Raw genomic sequence first — 19,897 nt, forward strand, 5'->3', positions numbered from 1 at the left:
CATGGCCGGTTTTTTATCTGCATTTTCTGTTTTATTCTTTAAACTTTCCTATCTATCCAATATATCAATCTACCCGCACTTTCATATCTTGTATGTATATTTACTTAAATTTTACTATATGAATTTACTTTTTTTTCCTGAAATTGCAGATACCGGCCATCTTCTCCCCTTAAATAATTTTTATTTTTTATTTTTATTCTTATTTTATTTTATTTTATATTATATATTATATTTTATATTTTATTTTTTATTATATTTTATTTTTTATTTATTTATTTATTCTTTATTTCTATTTATTTATTATATATTTATTTATTTATTTATTTTTATTTTCCTTTTAGTGTCGTTTAACAACTCTTGCTGACATTTTTTTAAGTGATGACCTGTACATTTCAGTTGACCTATATTATTTTGCCCTATATATATTTTCGCGCCTTTAACACTTCCTGTCTGGGTTATTTTGACTTTTGTTTCCCTTTATTTTATATTTTATATTTAACTTTATCATTTTTTTCTCTCTCTCTCTCCTTTCTCTTCCCAGATCTTTTTTTATTTATAGTTATGTCTCGGAAGTAGAGTGAAAAGCACATCTTATTTTTCTTTTATTAATATTATTTTTTTCCTTATACACATTTTTGTGAATTATTCCATGGATTTCTGCCTTTGGATTATTATGGACCATCTTCTTCCAATTATGGGATTTCCTTGGATTTTACTTGTACAAATGGAAATTCTTTTAACTTTCTTGAAGTTTTACATTTGGATTTTACCGTCACTGGATTTTTAATCTTCCACCAGACTATCCATTAATGTGTAATCACCTTTTTCTTTACCATATTCCCTCTGCTTAACTTATTTTGTTTTCAAGTAAGATCTTTGACTTACTTGTTGTTTCATCAAATACTTCTGCATGCAAAATCCGTTCCCGCATTTTGCTAATTCCTACCCTCTGATGAGAAGGAGAGTATTTCTTCGAAACTCCGCAGATTAAGGACTATCCATTTATCTAGGGTTTCCTTTTCAGATTAAATATGTTTTTAACTTATTTCAAAGTGTTTTTTAACATATTTTATTAACTGTTTGCTCATATATATATATATATATATATATATATATATATATATATATATATATATATATATATATATATATATATGTGTGTGTGTGTGTGTGTGTGTGTGTGTGTGTTTGTGTGTGTGTGTGTGTGTAGAGAGAGAGAGAGAGGGAGAGAGAGAGAGAGAGAGAGAGAGAGAGAGCGATTAATGTTACTGACATGAATGAAGTTATCTTAGCTATTTTTAAGTTCTATAAGCATCGAATATCTACTTAATTGATTTTTTTTATTGTTTGCCAGCGAAAGAGAAAGTAATGATCGGGTCGCTTTGGGATGAGATGGGTCGGGGAGAGCCAAATCGTCAATGCTACCAAGAACCATACATCTATTCGATGATTTGTGATACGTTATCTGGAACCAGTCCTTACAAATAGAGAGAGTGGGAACTTTTCAAAAGGTCACATAAATATCAAGAGGGTCACAAGATCAAATGAGAGTATTTCAACAAAATTTATAATCTTCTTTTTTTTATTTTTAATTATTTCATTTTTTTATCTTAATTATTTCATTTTTTTCTTGTAAAAAAAATTAAAAAAAGAAAACTATTGCCTTTAAACAGTGTGGTCCAAAAACTTGTAACCTACCTGGTACTATTCACTTCTAGGAGATCCATCCTCCAAGACTTTGCCTTCTCTCTTGAGAAGCGGTTAGTTTATTGCTAATCGCCTGATGCGCCCGTACTAAGGAATGCTGACGATGGGGATGCAGACATTTTTTTTTTTTTTTTTTGCAAGCCAGAGCGATCCTCCTCGAGGGAGCTGGCTTTTCAACCCCACTTTCCCACCCTAGTGCCTAATCGAACCGCTGTAAATTATGGAGAGAAAAGCTTGGCATTTAATTTAAAAAAAAAAAATGTAACTGTTTGTGATAAAGTGGCACGATATTTTTTTTCTGTTTACTTTCATTTTGTGAGCACAGCTCTACAGATTGTGTTTGGTCCAAGCTCCTTGGTGCTGAATCTCTGTGACTAATCCCACACTAAAATTTGTAATGCCTCTCTGGACGTTGACACGGTCACGATTCTATTTTATGTACTGGATGACCGTGACTGCCTACTGCGACCTTCAATGTTATCCTGAACTCTTCTTGTCGCCTTGAATTTATCTAGCAGGGACTTGGAGCGTTTCTCTCTGGAAAGTCTCTCCGAAATTGCCGCTTCTGCAGCAGTCATAAACACCTATATTGTATTACTCTTAGTCTGTCTGTCTGTCTGTCTGTCTGTGTATTCCACTTTTTCTCAGAAACTACTGTGCCAATCTAACTGAAATTTTGTATGGAACTTTTGTTATGATAAGGTGCAGCGAACTAAGTATTATGGTATCCATTAGATGCGCTGTTAGGGATAACTAAGCATTAATATGGATTAATAGGAGTTAGTATTTAATGCAAAAATGAGCACAAATTTAACCATATTTAACTATGAATTTGGCATAAAGCATTTATTCTAAGTCGACAGGCTATAACCTTTGCTAAAAATGTAGATAGTAAACATTCCAAAGCCACAGATATATTTATTTAACATTCATATTCTTCTATTGCTTATATGAATGTGAAATACTCTGTGACTTTGGAAAGTTTACTATTAGATTGAAAAGACAGTTCTTGATGAAATTTTAATTTTGATTTCAAATTATATATTTTTAAATAAGCTTTCCTTGGAATATTTTTAATTTATAAATATATATATATATATATATATATATATATATATATATATATATATATATATATATATATATATATATATATCAGCTTTATAGAGTGTTTTTCGCTCCATCTAATCGGTTTAATTACAATCGTTTTAAAACAATTATATATTCTTTTCAGAACCTTGAATACAAGATGGAAAAAAAATAATTTCGCACAATTCTCCTATTTCAATTCAAGCTAGGCCGAAAAGTTTTTGAAACAACTCACAATATCAACGAAGCGTTTGTTCCAGGAACCACTATTGAATGCACATCACAATGGTGATTTAAGAAATTCCGTGGCAATGATGAGAGTCATGAAGATGATGAGCATAGTGATGAGCCATCGGATGTTGACAACGATTAATTAAGTCCCTTAGTCGAAGCCAATCCATGCACAACTGTTCGAGAAGTTGTTTTTGAATTAGATGTAACGTATACGACGATTTCCAACCATTTGAAAGAGATTGGAAAGACAAAAAAACTTGATAGATAGGTGTCTCACGAATTGAACGACAACCAAAAGAAACGCTGTTATGAAGTGTCATCTTCCCTTCTTTTACACAATAAGAACGCCCCGTTTCTCGATCAGGTTGTGCTTTGCGATGAAAAATGGGTTCTTTATGACAAATGGCAACATAGTGTTAGTGGTACTGAAAGTTTTTATTTTATTTTTTATTTTATTTTATTTTATTTTTTATCCATGTTCTTTTTTTTTTTTTTTTTTGAAGAGGCTAAGAAAAACGAAGATAACTAAACAAAGCTGCAGAAGCTGCACCAATGTAAAAAAAAAAAAAAAAAAAGTGTCGATGGACGTTGCATGTTCGCCATCATCGCTAAAATGTGGAAATAAAGACATGAGAAATCTCATTCTAATGTTTAAAAGCAACTTTATTGGTTATCTTTATTAGTAAGAATAAGGAAGCGGGTTAGTTGTTGAAAGAGTTTCCGTATTGAGGTGTTGATGATTATTTGTAGCAGACGGATTTGCAACAAACACAAGCAGAAGCGAATTCTCGCGACTGGAGTGTGTTCGTAAAAAAAAAGTATTTACTTACGCGTGGAAAATACGTTTACTCTTTTTCTGGGGTGACATTTGTTTGGTTTTTTGTTGTGTGCTGACATGTGCAAAGAGTTGCTTCGACAGAGAAGTGAATTGTTCATTTGGAAGGAAAATTTTTTTGTTTCGTGGTGGCGTCGTCTGTGTGCCCAGTTGACGGTATCTTCGCAAGTGAGTCTGCGGTAATGTGTGCATCGTTTGGACTGGTGCTAGTTGCGCATTCGTTCTTGTTGAACGATGAGTTTGGTTGCCGTTGTCTTTGCATGTGAGTCTGCGTTAGTGTGTGTACATTGTCTGTACGGGCGTTTGTTGTGCATTCGTTCATGGTTGCCGGCTGTCAACGAAACTTCCAAGTTGTGAGTTTATCAGCGTGCGTGGTGCATCTCAACTCGTATTGTTGATTCAACTTCTTCCTATGTGTTGATAGGGATGTCCTGTAATTGTTTCTTTGTTGTTGCGTCTGCTGTGCGGGAGGGAATTGCATAGGCTATGTGATTTTGCTCCTCGCGTTTGTTGCAGGATAATGTCAGGAAATCGTGAAAAATGTTTGTCGAGCTCGAATTTTTCTTTAAATTCGGTATGAAGTCGACAGCTCCGTGTTCGTTTTTTGCCGTGTCTGACGAGAGGTTTCGTCATTGTAGTTCGTTGAGGTACTTGTTGGTAGTAGTTCACTTGTTTTTCTTGTTGAAAAGTTCGTTTTTTTTTCTTTATCAAATAAAACGCGCGTCTCGCTCAAAACAATTAATTTCAAAACGGTAGGGTTGCCATGCTTATCGTTTCGCGTCAGTCGGTCGCCAGTTTGTTGTGGACTTAGGAGGCAATGCTTAAGAGGCAATGCTTGCTCGTCTCGCGTTCGGTTGTCACCATTTTGTGGTGGTGATGCAAAATAGGGAAAATGAATTGTCTCGAGGAAGAAACGAACGACGTGTTAAATTAAATTAAACAAACAGGAATTTTTTTCGTGAAAGAAACAAATGAAAGAAAAGGGTACCACACGTGTTTAGTTTGGCGTGCGTCTCTCACTGTTAACTGGTGAGAAAAAGTCTATAGTGTGCCGTGCGTCTCTCGTTGTTTACTGGTGAGAAGAAAAGTGTATTGTTTGGCGTGCGTCTCTCGTTGTTAGCTGGTTTATTTAGAGAGAGAGTCTGTGTGTATGACCTCATCCATTTCATTTTAAAATAACGGGGTCACCATCCATGTTGCTCATGACAAGAAAAGGAAATGGAGTAGAGTCTCATTTTCGGGTCACTATCATTTGTTCGCGCGTGGGAAGAGAAATGAGTGTTGTAGTAGAAGAAAATAATGAAACGAATGAAATTGAAGGAAACAAAGACTCAATTGATGGATAAGATAAACGTCGTTTATTTACGGTTGAAAGAATGTTTTAGATATAACACGTGTTCATGTCCGCGCGTGTGTAACCAATGTTCGTTGCGGGACGAGTGTTGTAGAAAGAAAAGGAAATGTGTGTTCATCTCAAGTTCGGGTCACTATCGTTTGTTCGTGCGTGGGAAGAGAAATGAGTGTTGTAGTGGAAATTGGAATGATAGTCCAGCGTATAGACAAAGAAGAGGATAGAGAGTTGAAATCAGTTAGCAGTCAGCTACGCGAAGGTGTTCTCAGGGACCAGTAGTAGATAGAGAGAGAAAGAGTGTGAATGTGTACGTACGGTCTGTTAGCTTTTTGCCCCACATAGTAGTAAAGTGGTGTGAGGCTCGCGGTCGGTCGGTCCGTAGCTGGGCCTAAAAGGAGGAGCCGCTTGTTGCTTTCTCTTTTATACTCGTTTCCGGTGGTCTTTTGCGCATGTGTGGATTTTCTTTGAAAGCGGAAGTGACGTTGTCCATGCTTGCGTGCGTGTGAGTACATGTGTGTACGTTAGCGTGTGTGTGTATATACACGTGAATGTGAGTGTATGCACGCAAACGTGAATATATGTACGTATGTGGACGTAGGCGTGTATGTTTGTGTGCGCGTATGTATGCGACAAGTAATATAGCTTGAAATGTGAATGTGTGTTTTTGTGTGAGACTTGAAAAGGCTCGCACATTATCCATTTTAGAATGAAATTACATATAAAATGCAGTTTCCGTAAAATATATGAATGGAAATACCTTTTTTTTTTTTAGTGCGTATCCCCACCCCCATTTATTTTTTCGAAATTTGTAACAAAATATATTTTTAAATCTATCGAAATTTCAATTTATTATGAAACATAAGAGTTCAAATAAGTAAAAAATGTTTTTTTTTATTTAAATACACATATTGAACAAAAACTTACCTTGAAGTTGCAATTAAAAAATTGATATAAATTTAATATTATGTTTGTTTGTTTTTTAATAATGTTTTTTTTTTCTAGTTAATATATACTATAATCAGTTGAATTACCAAGAAAAAGAAACTTCCTTAAAATTAATTAATTTTTTAAAGATTAAAACGATTAAAATTCCATTATTTCAAAATCTCCCGTTACAACATAGATTTTTTTTGTAAATATTATGTTTCAATGTAAACGTGGCTCTTATCAGCTATTTTATCGCCAGATTAAAACCGATTTGAAAATATTATTGCACAAATATTAAGCATTTTGTAGACCCCCTCCTCCTCATATTTTGTTTGTCTCTTTTTACCAAACTAAAGTATGGAAGCCGGTAGTTAACACTCGTACATATTTAGTAAAACCGTATTTCATATTTAATATACAAATGTTTATAGTATTATTAATTGTTAAACTGTGTAAATCTTAAAACCTAACAAAATTATAACAAAGATTAATTATTAATTGCAGTTTGAAGAAGATAAACAAAGGTTTAAAAAAAAATCATTAAGTCGCTCCTGCTTTTTCATAGTTCATATAGTTAAAACACGTCTGACGTCACGAGAGCATGCGCTCTATTTTTCACAATCATTTGGAAGACCCTATAGTACTCCATTAAAAAAAAAAATTCATCTGTCGACTCTATCTTAACAAGCACTCGTTAATTTTGGACAAGTTCTGCCGTTGTAGTTTCGATAATGTTTGTTTCAATACCCACCATAATGAGAAGCAGCAGCAGTAACGAATGTTGCTTTTAAATATCGACTCAATTGGACACTATCTCCAATCGGTAGTTTTTTTCAGCTAACTACAGGCGCAAGACGAGCCACCAATTAATTGCAAGCGTGATAATAAATAAATAAATAAATAAATAAATAAAAATCAGCTTTCTTTTTCAGTTTGTAGTGTCAATACTTACATTTTCCTCGCACATTTGATAATCAAATAAGTTAAAAATCAACCCACCCTGTTGTACAAATGGGAGTGGATGTCTGTTGACACACTTTTGTTTTCTTAAGCAATAATCTTTTTTCTATTTCTTTTTTTTTTTTTAAATTGAGACTCAGTGTATGTGAACGACATCTTTTCCTGCACCGTATAAGTTGTCTGAATCTGTGTCAGCAACACCCTACCCCTCACCCTGTTATCTCGACCCTTTGTAGAGTCGCAGTGAATAATTCCTTATCAAAATAGATGCCAGATGTTTACCAAAGATTCTTCTAACCTTACCAAAATCTATAACAACAGTCGATAACCTAATTTGAATATTTCGATGGAAGGTGCTCGACTGAGCTACAATCACCAGTTGCTCCTGGTAAGACATTCACAGCAAGGACTCGTTTTTCCTACCACAACGGAAAATAACTTTCCTTTATTTTCCCATGTGCTTCGTGCCAGACAGAATTTTATTGGATAAAGCTTCTTTACAAGGAGTCCTGATCTGTGAAACATTACCATGGGACTACTTTCTTGTTGATTACAACTTGATCGTTTGCAAATCCAATGTCCACAAATTATTTTATAAACTATAAGTAATCGAACACAGTTTATGCTTTGGTCAATATGAGTACTACCATAGTGTTCTTCTCCTTTCGGTTGACAATCATTATCTCACTAACTTTTATCCTTAAGTTGCTCTTGGCCTTGATATTATTTACCTCCTTTCTAGAAGGTTAGACACAAAGTCAATTATGAAGCCAGCACACTAGGATAAGTGCACACTAACCTACAAAAATTCCTTTATGTGTGTTTATTGTCAGGTATTTCGAACATTCTTCATTAACTTTAACAAATCCAATTTTGAAAACATTCTACCATCGTTTACTTTAGTGAATATAAATACGAGCTTCGAGGCGAAGCTAATATTAACCGTATTCATCGTTTGAAAAAAAAAAAAAAAAAAAAAAAAACAATAACAACAAATGTAAATTTATAAGCGATAAAAATGAACAATAAAGGCATCTAGGGTTCGTGGCCTAACGGTTAGTCTGGAGTTCGATCTCTAAAAACAGTCGAGCTACGCTGATGAGAGTTATTTAACTCGAAACACGCGTGTACTTAGATTAATGTTTTAAAAATAATAAATAAATAAAAATGTTATATATACGTCCAAACAAACTATGGGCGACTTTCTAAATAAATACGAGCTTCGAGGCGAAGCTAATATTAACCGTATTCATCGTTTGAAAAAACACCAACACCAACAACAACAACAACAACAACAACAACGGTAAACAACAGATGAACGGTAAAGTCATCTAGGGTTCGTAGCCTAACGGTTAAGGCGCCGGACTGTGGTAAACACTGTCTGGAGTTCGATCCCTAGAAACAGTCGAGCTAGTTGGTTAACTCGAAACACGCGTGTACGTAGATTAGTAATTAGTAATCTGCTAGATTACTGTTTTAAAAATAATAAATAAATTAAAATGTTATATATACGTCCAAACAAATTATGAGCGATTTTCTAAATAAATATGAGCTTCGAGGCGAAGAAGCTAATATTAACCGTATTCATCGCTAATACCCCCCCCCAAAAAAAACAACAACATATATATATATATATATATATATATATATATATATATATATATATATATATATATACTATAATAATTATTAAATACCTACAGACACTAATGTTTCACCCTTTCGGGAATCTTCAGTGCAGGGTGTCACGATTAACACTAGTCAATAGATTTGAACTCGACGACAGAAGCCATTTCTGGCTACATTAGCAAGAACCATATCCATTCGGCTACAATAAACCGCGAGAGATGTTGTTAAATTTTAAACATTTATTTCATTAAATGTTTTTAACGTCAGTCAGAGTGATCTAGTCATTATATGACGACCTGTGCATAAGAGCTAAATTGACCAACTATTAATTCAACTGAAAGTGCTCAACGATAAGAAACGAGTTTCTTAAAGCGGCTGACATAATTATTCACAGTGGGGGGGGGGCTTGTTCAGTCGTAAAATACGCTAAAATATATTTTAATTTGTCCAGATTTCGTATATATTATTATAGAGCCGTGATTTCAAAAGTAAAAAAAACAGTATTTGGGCGCCATCAGCTAGTATCGAAACTGAAAGCAAAACGGTAGCATTCAAAGCTGGTGACGTTACCACTGTAACAACGTGACACGCATATGAACTGACTAAAAATTATTACATTTATTCCGATATTACTGCTTCTTTCTAAATCGTCTTATAAATAGCGGGTAGCAACTCATAATCCGGCCATATTAAATACTTACTAACACACCACCGATCAGTATAGGTAGATTCCATAGTTCTGGTATTCGTATTCTTTAATTTTGGCTGCTTGACAATTATACATTTTGGCTAACCACTTTTAGTTTAAACGAACACATCCGACGGCATCTATTTTTTTAACTAACAAGCATGTGCATTCTATTTTTAAAAAAATATTTTCATACAGAATAAGATACACAGGTCAAATTTAATTGGTTATGCAATTCCAACATGTCGTAGTTCTTGCTATCTGTAAAAAAAGGGGGGGTGATTGTTATCAGTGTTCATACGACTTTCTACATTCCGACCTGTTCAGTTCGGTCCTAAGAATTCGATTCCCCTGCCCTCTCGACTTCAGTTTTTTTATAACGTTTTCTTGAGAGGGGATGAAGCTTCGTTGATATACAAATCAATGTATATTTAACTACAGCCATTCTTATGATCCTTAAAATCACCTTATAACCTCGTGTCCAGAGCGACATTCGCATCAACTTCAAACACCGCTAGACACTCATAGCCTTTCAAACACCGCTAGGCACTACTAGCCCATCGAACACAGCTAGATACCACTAGCCTCTCAAATACCACTAGACATTATTAGTCCATCAAGCACTGCTGGGCTTTACTAGCATCTCAAACACCACTAGACTTTACTACTTTCTCAGACACAAAAATGACAGTAGAATCGCAATTCTTCATTATATGACCACGATTAAAAAAAAGTCTGACTTAAAAAAATCACATTTAAATCTTTCCATCTCTCGACAATGTCAATTTTCAAAATTCGACGCGAAACGTTTAATCTTTCTCTTTTGCGACGCTTTCAATTTTCCCAAGTCCAACTTTCGTCTCCATCGCATCAACTATATTTCATGCTAAAATAGCTTGTAATTAAAAAAAAAAAAAAAAAAGAAAAAGAGGGGATTGTTGTCAGCGTTCGTACGAGTTTCTATATTCTGACTTTAGTCTTTTTAGGACGTTTTCTTGGAGGGCGAAGCTTCATTGATATACAAATCAATGTATATCAAACTACACTATCGCAACAAAATAATCAGTGATTTTTGTACAAACAACCACATTATTTCATTCGGGAATATTCTGTTTTGAATCATACGTTAATGAAAAAAATGCTTAATCTATCTATCTATCTATCTATCTATCTATCTATCTATCTATTATATATATAAAAGTGAACATGTGTGTGTGTCTGTGTACATTTTCCAACGCAATAATTCTGTCAATTTTCAGTCTACAGACTCGAAATTTGATATACAAAGTACTGAGATTTGGGAAAATCTTTGTAATCGGTTTTTGGCTAGACATTTGGCTGTTAAGGAGTCAAAGTTCAACGATTTGACCTTTGAGAACTCTACCAAACTCCTCCAACAATTTTTGATCTAAACACTTGAAATTTTAGATATAGATTCCTTGGCCATGGATCTAACTTAATAACTTGATTTGAGCCCAAAATAATACATGTTAAGGGGTCATAATAGGAGTCAAAGTTTTAAAAAATTTACCTTTTTTTTTTTTTTTTTTTTGCTCAACATACACCTCCAAACACCCGGGCAACGCCGGGCTGGAATGCTAATAATTATAATAAATCAAAGGGAAATAACTGTTACGATTGCAAACAATTTATTACTTGCATTATTTGTCAGGGAATTAAATATTACATTTCTGAATGAAAATAGCTGTTTCCATTTCATTTACTTAACGGCTTCTTCTTCTTCTTCTTCTTCTTCTTCTTCTTCTTCTTTTTTTTTTTTTTTTTGATGGGGGGTACTCTTAATTTTCATATTATTACTTCCTATCCCCATTCTTTACTGTGACGAAATTCTCCCCTTCCTCCCGATTTGGGTCAATGGACTGCAACAAAATTAAAATTGCCTCTGTCAAGAAAGATTTCTCTTTCACGGACCGAGTACATAATACGAGAACTTTCCTTTTAAACTAGATTTTAAGAAACCAATACGAAGACCGTTTCCTTCATTAAAAAAAAAACATAAATAAGTTTCAATGACAACTTTCCTTTATAACGACCACTTCCATTTCTGAAAAAGCAAATCGAATACCAATAATTACGTACCTAAACGACCGTATTTGTTTAACGTAAAACAAAGAAAGTAAATCGATTAAGTTCTCTTTAAAAATCACGTATTCGAAATATTTCTCTCTCTCTCTCTCTCTTTTTTTTTTTTTTTTTTTGTAACATAAAACAAGACTAATGACTAAAACAAATAATTCTGTTCTCAGCAACACCTACCTTTTTAAAACCTCAGTTTCGTTTATAATATAACAAAATGATAAATCAATTACATTCATTTGTATTGTTTGAATTTTTCAAACTACTGTTCTCATCTTGAGTGTTATTTTTACAATGTGTCGGTCGATGTAACCTTTGACTCTCTTTCGGTGTATATTTTTGTCGAACTCGGGCATTTTTCTGCCAAACTCAGGAATTTGCACATAATTTCTAACGAAAGCCTTTATTTAATCCAGAAGGGTAGCATGGTATCGTTCCGACCTAATCAATTCGCAATTGTCTTTTAAGTGTCGCCCACACTGCGGACTTAACCTTTTTAGTAGCAATAAAGACACGAAAAGAGATCTCATTTAATAAACAACTTTATTGGTTATCTTCGTTAGTAAGAATAATGTATAAGGAAACAGGCTGAATAGAGAAAGGGTTAGTTGTTGAAAGTGTTCGCTTATTTCGGTAAGTTTTAAGAGATCAAGGGAGCTAACTCCTGGAGCTAACACTTGATTCCGTTACGATTTAAGTTTATATCCGAGGGCTCTCTTAAGAATAGACGCTGTTCCCTTTATGGCTGCTATTTGTATTTCGTCACAGCTTGGTCTTCCAGGGACTGCTTCTAAGTATTTATGAAGATTCTTTTTTATTAAACCAGTTGCTCCTATCACAACCGGTATAATGTTTATTTCTTTCAGAGACCATGTTGTTTTTAGATCATTTTTTAGGTCCTGATATTTTGTTATCTTTTCCCGTTCAGCTCTATTCAGCCGTGTGGAGACGTTGATAATTATACAGGCTTGTTGAAAGAGAATGTTGTTCGGGCATGTTAATGTATGTAGTAGTGGTGTGTAGCCACAATATATTATTTTTCTTATCACATCAAAAGTCGCCAAAATGTAGTTTGGAAAGACAAGACGAGAGTCTCGTGATAAAAAGAGAGTACGTGTGTGTGTGTGCCACACATGGAGGTAGCCATGTTAGCTTGTTTGCTTTCACGTCATAGTTGAAACTCGAGCCCGTAGGCTGAGTAAGTCTTTGTGTGTATCCCAAGTGAGAAGTTGGGGGCGACAGGCCCATTCCACGTGGAATTGTTCTACGTCTAAGACATCGGAAGAAAAAAAGAGCGTGTGTGTTGCAGGTTTAAGCTTTTATAAAGTCGCTCATGTGACTGAGAGCTAGCTTCTGATTGGATAAGCCAGGTAAGTAAGTGTATTCAACATCTCCAGCCGCAAGAATTCGAGCCTGCTTGTGCATGTTGCAAACTCATCTGCTGCACCTTCAACGCCTAAACTGACAACTGGATTAATACAAAGTACTTTATCCACTACACTACTGGCTCTTGCGGATTTACGTTCACTTTAAAATCAAGTACTAAGATTTTTTTTCAACGTTAAAACAAACGATGATGTTAGTGCAGTTTAGCAAAGATATTAAAAAATAAAGATAAAGAAACATCTCTATGATGTACGTACCCGTTATGGAATAAAGTTCCCATAAATAAATCGCTTAATTTGATCAATTAGTTTTTCTATTTACAGAGGAACATCAAATTTTAATGATACCGATCGCGACGCAACCATTTTGACAATTTCCAGTTACGAGGAGGCGACGGGCTCCAGGAGAGGTAACTATCTAATTCTTTAAAATTGTTAAAATTTGATGAGATTGTTTTTAGCTTTGAATAATTTTAGGCATTCCTTTTTCTTTCTGTGTTTTTTTTTTTCTTTTAAAAAATCGTTTTAAATGTATTAATAAAATGTTTTGCCTCATCCCCATGCCAAAATTCAATTCATTTCTTTAGGTATGGGAAAAAATGGCCGAATAAAGATAGGGGGACATAGTTTTGGAAGCTGATTTATGATATTTTTTTTTGTAGGTTTCCGACTACTTTTGATTGTATTTGAAAGATTAAAGACTAAAGTTAATTTCAAAAGGAAAAAAATATATTTGTACACGTGAAAAAAAAAGTTATGACAAAATGTTTTCACAGCAAGCTAACTAATTCAGATAAATTTCGAAGTTAAATAAATGCATTCTAAAAATCCTTTGAAAGATAAATATTAGTTTTCTGCGTCTATTTCAAAGATAATTAGTAAATTCCTAAGATATTGAATTAAGTAATAAAAAAAACAGCTTGTTTCTACAAACACCATGTTTGTAGATTCTCGCTTCGTTCCACTGTAAAAAAACAAAGTCCTTGTCACATTGATAATACGGAAGACCAAAATTCAAGACAGTCGAAAGGCTGCCTGAGAATGGCGTCAGGTAGTTAAAGGGAGGTAGGGGTGCTGTTTCTCTTTTCTTTTTTTTTTTCTAAAAGATGTGCATCCGTATATTCATATCGTGAACGTTTGTCTAATTTTTACCAATTTTTAATTGAATTATTTTTCTATGTTCCTGCTTTTAAATCAAAAAAAAAATTTTACTTTTCAAGATTATATAACAATTATGTTAAGCCGAAAGTTTCACATTCATGCAAGCAAGGAAAATATTAGAATCACACATATAAAAAATATGCGAAACCTGTAATTAAAAAAAGTGAAAATATTTTTTTGCAATTATATTTTTTTTGCGTGAAAATATTAAATAAACATTTACTTAATTCAATGATAATATCTATAGTTCGGAAAATTAATTTTTCTTCGAGTTATATTGAATTCACTAATACAGATTTTTTTTTCGTAATGTTCCTGTAAAAATTTTTTTTTTTTAATTGTTATAATTTATGATACTTTATTTTAATTAAAAAGAAAAGCAAAATTAAATTAATGCATATTGGTTACTACTGAAAACTATAACTTTAGTAAAGGTATTTTTTTGTTTAAACAAAATAATACATTCCCACTAAAATTTAAATGAAAATAATGGTTCCTTATATTTCGTGATCATTATTTGATAAGTACTGAAAATTTAATTAAAATTGGTTGGTTCACGGATTTTTTGGCGAATTTTTAAGTAAAAGGAGAGGTAAAAATGTTTATACATTTTAAGCATCGCCTAATCATTTTGCACGTACCTACATTTCTTCAAACCATTTAATATTAAATCTTTGTTATCTATCTTTAGAGAGCTACATCGGTAGGAAACGCAGCCGAAGAGCTACATGTTTTGGTTTCGATTTTAGCTAATAGCACCCAAGTCATTTTTATCGTATTTTATTTTTTTATTTTTTAACTTTTGAAATCTGGGTAAATGTTTCGTTTAGGTCCACCTCCACAATTTTCTTTAAAATGACGACATGTTTAGGTTTTCGACTATGCTGAATACGAAAATCGCATTGAAATATTGCAGAGATAAGTAGTTATCAAGATAGAAAAAAATGCATTATGCACGGTAATTTTGGCGGCCATCTTGGTTTTTTTCCTTCGTGTAAAATTCTGAATGCTTGAGGCGCGCGCGCATGCGCGTAAAAAAATGGCCGCCAAAATTACCGTGCATAATGCATTTTTTTCTATCTTGATAACTACTTATCTCTGCAACATTTCAATGCGATTTTCGTATTCAGCATAGTCGAAAACCTTTAAATGTCGTCATTTTTAAGAAAATTGTGGCGGTGGACCTAAACGAAACATTTACCGAAATCTGTACTATATATTAGATACAATATAATATTCATTAGAGCATTGGCTTTGTAATAATAAATACGAAATCTGCATGAAATATATTTAAGCGTATTTTACGACTCGGCTAGCACCCCCCCCCCCAAGCTAGTCAATAAATAAATAAACTTCTTCATCATGGTATTTATGCAACTACTATAACTAATAATACGTAACATCCACAAAAAATAATAGATATTTGTGGTGGTATGCTTTTAACATTGTGGGGTCTGTGTTCGCAGCAGATTGTTCAAGTTAGACTTGGATTTCTTGAGTCAATCTACTTTCCATGGAAACATGGTTTGAGAAATTTATTCTCACATAATTTAGAACTCTGGCAGAGCGAAAAGTAGACACAACAATGAAAAGCAAACTGACCAGGTCGATGCAGCCGGTCGATTCTTCTTGTCATTTGCAAAAGTTTGTTGAGAAGTTTGATAGTTCTTGAATAAGAAGTAAACAATAGTTTCAGAAAGTTCGTTTTAAATTCAGTTATGTGTGTGTGTGTGTGTGTGTGTGTGTGTGTGTGTGTGTGTGTGTGTGTGTGTGTGTGTGTGTGTGTGTGTGTGTGTGTGTGTGTGTGTGTGTGTGTGTGTGTGTGTGTGTGTGTGTGTGTGTGTGTGTGTGTGTGTGTGTGTGTGTGTGCGTGCGTGCGTGCGTGTGTGTGTGTGTGTGTGTGTGTGTGTGTGCGCGCGTGTGTGTGTGTGTGTGTGTGTGCGTGCGTGCGTGTGTGTGTGTGTGTGTGTGTGTGTGTGTGTGTTCGCGCGCGCGCGTGTGTGTGTGTGTGTGTGTGTGAGAGAGAGAGAGAGAGAGAGAGAGAGAGAGAGAGAGAGAGTTTACCTTCTGGGTGGCTATGTTCACTGGAGATATATCAGTAAGTTAAAAGGAATCTCAGTATGTCCCATTTCAGTTTTACAGAATTATTGATGAGTCGAGACGCATCGCAAGAATCACCCAGAAGAAGTATGAATTTCTATTTACTAAGCCACTTTTCTTCTTATAGACTTGTTTAATTTCACACCGATTTTTTGATTGGTTGGAAAATATTTTGAGTTTACATGTTTCTATGAAAACCTCTTGCTTTTGGGAGTGACGAAGAAAATGAATCCTAATGAAGCTGAGAAAAAAAAAAAGGTAGCAATTAAAGCCATTTGCTTTTTAGAGTTCGTTCGAATCGCGTCTCCATTATCCGACGCCAAAAAATGCCATGAAAACGGAAAGAAAAAGAAAAAGGAAACCAAACGAAGAAGAAAAAAATACTCGTTCGTCTCGCACATAGATTTCTAATTTACTACACATTTATTTATTGGTTTTCTTGTTTGTCGTAATGTAATTTAATGCAAGCTTTTGTGAAAATCAGAGAACTAACCAAAAACGAACAGTGATGATAAAAGATATGTCCTTTTGATTAAACTGGAGACGAAAAATAGAAACTTTAGATATATGGAATGCAAGATGGACGATCTAAAAATCTTGTCGAGAGAGAGAGAGAGAGAGAGAGAGAGAGAGAGAGAGAGAGAGAGAGAGAGAGATTAAATAAATGATATTGCCGAAACCACAAGATCATAGCTTTGAGTTTGCTTGCTTGGCGTTTTATGTTGGAAGCAAATACCGACAAGGGCAAAGATCAACAGGTGTACATGACCTTTACACCTATGCAACAGAAAATTATACATGAGCGTAACCTTCGTAACCACAAGACCTGTTCATTAAGTCTAGTTTTATTTGCTGACGTCACATGTTTTGGTATTAGTGTAACGCTATTTTAATGCCGGGGCAACATCAGGTTGCCTTGCTGCGCAAACTTGGTTGACACTGTTAAAAGTTCCAGATGTCTGGAGAGACGATAGTATGTTTTCTTTTTGTGGATAAGCGAAAAGTAAATCTCTTAATATTACATGAGAATGGCAATTTTGGACAGGCCTATAGCGAGGGTTATCTGCAGAATCGACCACTTGTTTATATTGAAAAAGAATTTAAAAAGGGGTTATCCCCTTCCCCGTCAGTTTAGTCTCAATAACAATAAGAAAGCAGAAAAAGATCACAATTGACAAGTTTGTTTTCTCCGGATTGACACGATAGAGGTAGCTCTAGGAAATACATTAACCAATACCCGAATTCTTTCGAAAGAAAAACAAAGAAAACAAAAGAAAATTTCAGAAGAAGAAGGAGGAAAAGAGAGAAGATAAGAAGAACTGGCAATCTCCAAGTGGTGAAGGAAGAATTAGCTGTCCATAAAAATTAGAGGCCCGGCAGGAGAGAAAGTCTTTCCGTCAGCCCAATCAGTTCTTTGGCACTCGTTCGCCGACGGAGAGACTCTCTTGCCGGCTAAAGCCCTCACTTTTCTTCTCCGACCGTTCCAAGATACAGATCCTAGCTCTGTGAACACAAAGAATTTTGAGATTTAGTTTTGAAATTCCTGAGTTGAACAAGATTTTTAAAGGTAAGTCTTTAGTTGGTGGTCTAATATATATATATATATATATATATATATATATATATATATATATATATATATATATATGTGTGTGTGTATAAGGAATGAAAAAATACCAGCGGTGGTTGACGTTATGTTTTAAGAAAAATAGAAAAACCGAATGAAATTATTAAAAAATCAACGTTTCGTCCTTATTTCAGAGGACATCTTACGGATAATTGAAATAAAAATGTAAGAAAAGAAAGTCATAGATCGTGCGAAAAAGACAGTTTTGAATCCTACCCATGTCCTTATTTGTCCTTCCCGACATTTTTATTTCAATTATCCTGAAGATGTCCTCTGAAATAAGGACGAAACGTTGATTTTTTAATAATTTCATTCGGTTTTTCTATTTTTCTTAAAACATATATATATATATATATATATATATATATATATATATATATATATATATATAAGAAGACAAACAGTTACATTTGGTCGCTACAAACAGCCATTTGTTTCAGTCAATGAGACTTCATTAGGCGACCCTGAAACATCTGACGCTAAAGAAAAAAACTGACTTTTTTCTTTTTCTTATTTTGCTCTTGTTATCGAGCACTATCTAACAACCTTGTTAAGTTTATTAGTTCCTACTTTGGAATATCTCAAGCCTGGATTTATATATAAAAGTATGTGGGGGGGCGCTCGCGCGTGTGTGTGTGAAAACTGTTTAACCTTTGGAACTTATCATTTGCCTAACTTTGTACGCAGTTAGAGTGCCCCCTGGGGAGCCAACTATCCCCACTTTTCAGCCTTATGTCGCATCTTGCTTTAAGAGTAAGTAAATAAATAAAAGTGTGCTCTCATTTATTCAGAGGGGGTGGGAGGTCTTAAATAACTGAAATTTGACGTGTCCATGTCTCCTCCCTCCGAGTACAATTAGCATAAATGCTGGGCTCGGAGCGGTCGTCATCTTCCATGACTACAACCTGATGAGGCTATACCGACCCTCCAACATATTTCCCACCCCACCGCCATCATACATGCAAATAGTAATTATTTTGAGCATACTTTCATATTTGTATTTCAAATTAAATTTTTAATTATTTTAAAGTTCTTTTTTTGTTAATTAATTTATTTATTTAAATTCGATCACACGAAAAACAAGTTGTCGATTATAGAAAATATTTTTAAAAAATATATACGCCTCATATCACTAAAAATCGATATATATCGAATATGGATTTGGTGGAATATTATTTTTCATTATGAATTTTATCAAAGATAATATCTTTATTTCGTTTTATTATTTTATAAGATAATAATGTTTACCAATATTTCATTCATATCATCAGTTTAGACTTTCTACTCTAGCACAAAAAAAAAAAAAAATTAAAAATGTTAAAATAAGTGTGCAAATTGAATTTCTCATAAAAGATTAAGATACAAATACGCATGATTCATTGAAGAATAGGGATAATTCCTGTTTGTTTCTTTTGCAATCTGTAGCAGAAACAAATAGAACTTTTTTCTTTCACGAATTAATGCCTCTCCCCTGTGCGATTTGGCCACATATTGACCAATCAGGGGTGCGGCGCATTGATCCTTTCTTTCACCCTAAGGAAATCGGCCAGCATCCGGTTTGAAGAATAAGAACTCTTCCTTACTGAGAGAGAGAGACACCAAACAAAACGGACCCCTTTTCTTCGCTCTCTCCACCTCGGTGTTATTTCTACCGGTATTGACGATTCCACTGAGAATAACTACCGTGATAGCATCAGGTAGCCGGAGTCCAGGTTTTGACCAGGAACATATCACCCGGTGAACATTCTCCTTAATAAACCTTTTCTGTGTTACCTTTTATGAAGTTGTTGCATTTGTCATTTCAGAAGCTTGTATGGAATTATTTATTATCTTAGGTTGTGCCCTAAAAGCATTAAAACTCCTAAAAATCCGTTTTTTCTATTAGGTGGGCCAATGTTCGAACGTTTTGTTTGAGTATAAAAAAAAATAAAATTGCCGTAGTTGCGAACGTTTTCGACTTTCATGAGTCGTCTTCAGACGAGAGATGAATTAAAAATTGCGTTTAGTGAATTTATTGAAAAGCTGATTAAAGTCGATGGTTTTAAATGCCCTATAGGAGTATGTTTCTCTTCCTTTTGCCTGCTTTTCAGCTGACTATAATACGGTC

At 34.1% G+C, this 19,897-nt stretch overlaps 1 protein-coding gene across 1 annotated transcript in view; it reads left to right on the plus strand.

The window, feature by feature from the left end:
• Window positions 1-13,259, plus strand: part of LOC145268234 (uncharacterized) — a 150,057-nt gene extending 136,798 nt beyond the window's left edge. The window contains exon 8 of the mRNA XM_080123557.1: window positions 13,227-13,259. Within this exon, the coding sequence (XP_079979683.1) occupies window positions 13,227-13,244 (18 nt within the window). The 3' untranslated portion in view covers window positions 13,245-13,259. The remainder of the gene's footprint in view (window positions 1-13,226) is intronic.
• The last annotated feature ends 6,638 nt before the right edge of the window (window positions 13,260-19,897 follow it).

The sequence above is a fragment of the Euprymna scolopes genome, chromosome 43 (assembly GCF_053919585.1).
Source record: "Euprymna scolopes isolate OS-2025 chromosome 43, ASM5391958v1, whole genome shotgun sequence".
Lineage (NCBI taxonomy): Eukaryota > Metazoa > Mollusca > Cephalopoda > Sepiida > Sepiolidae > Euprymna > Euprymna scolopes.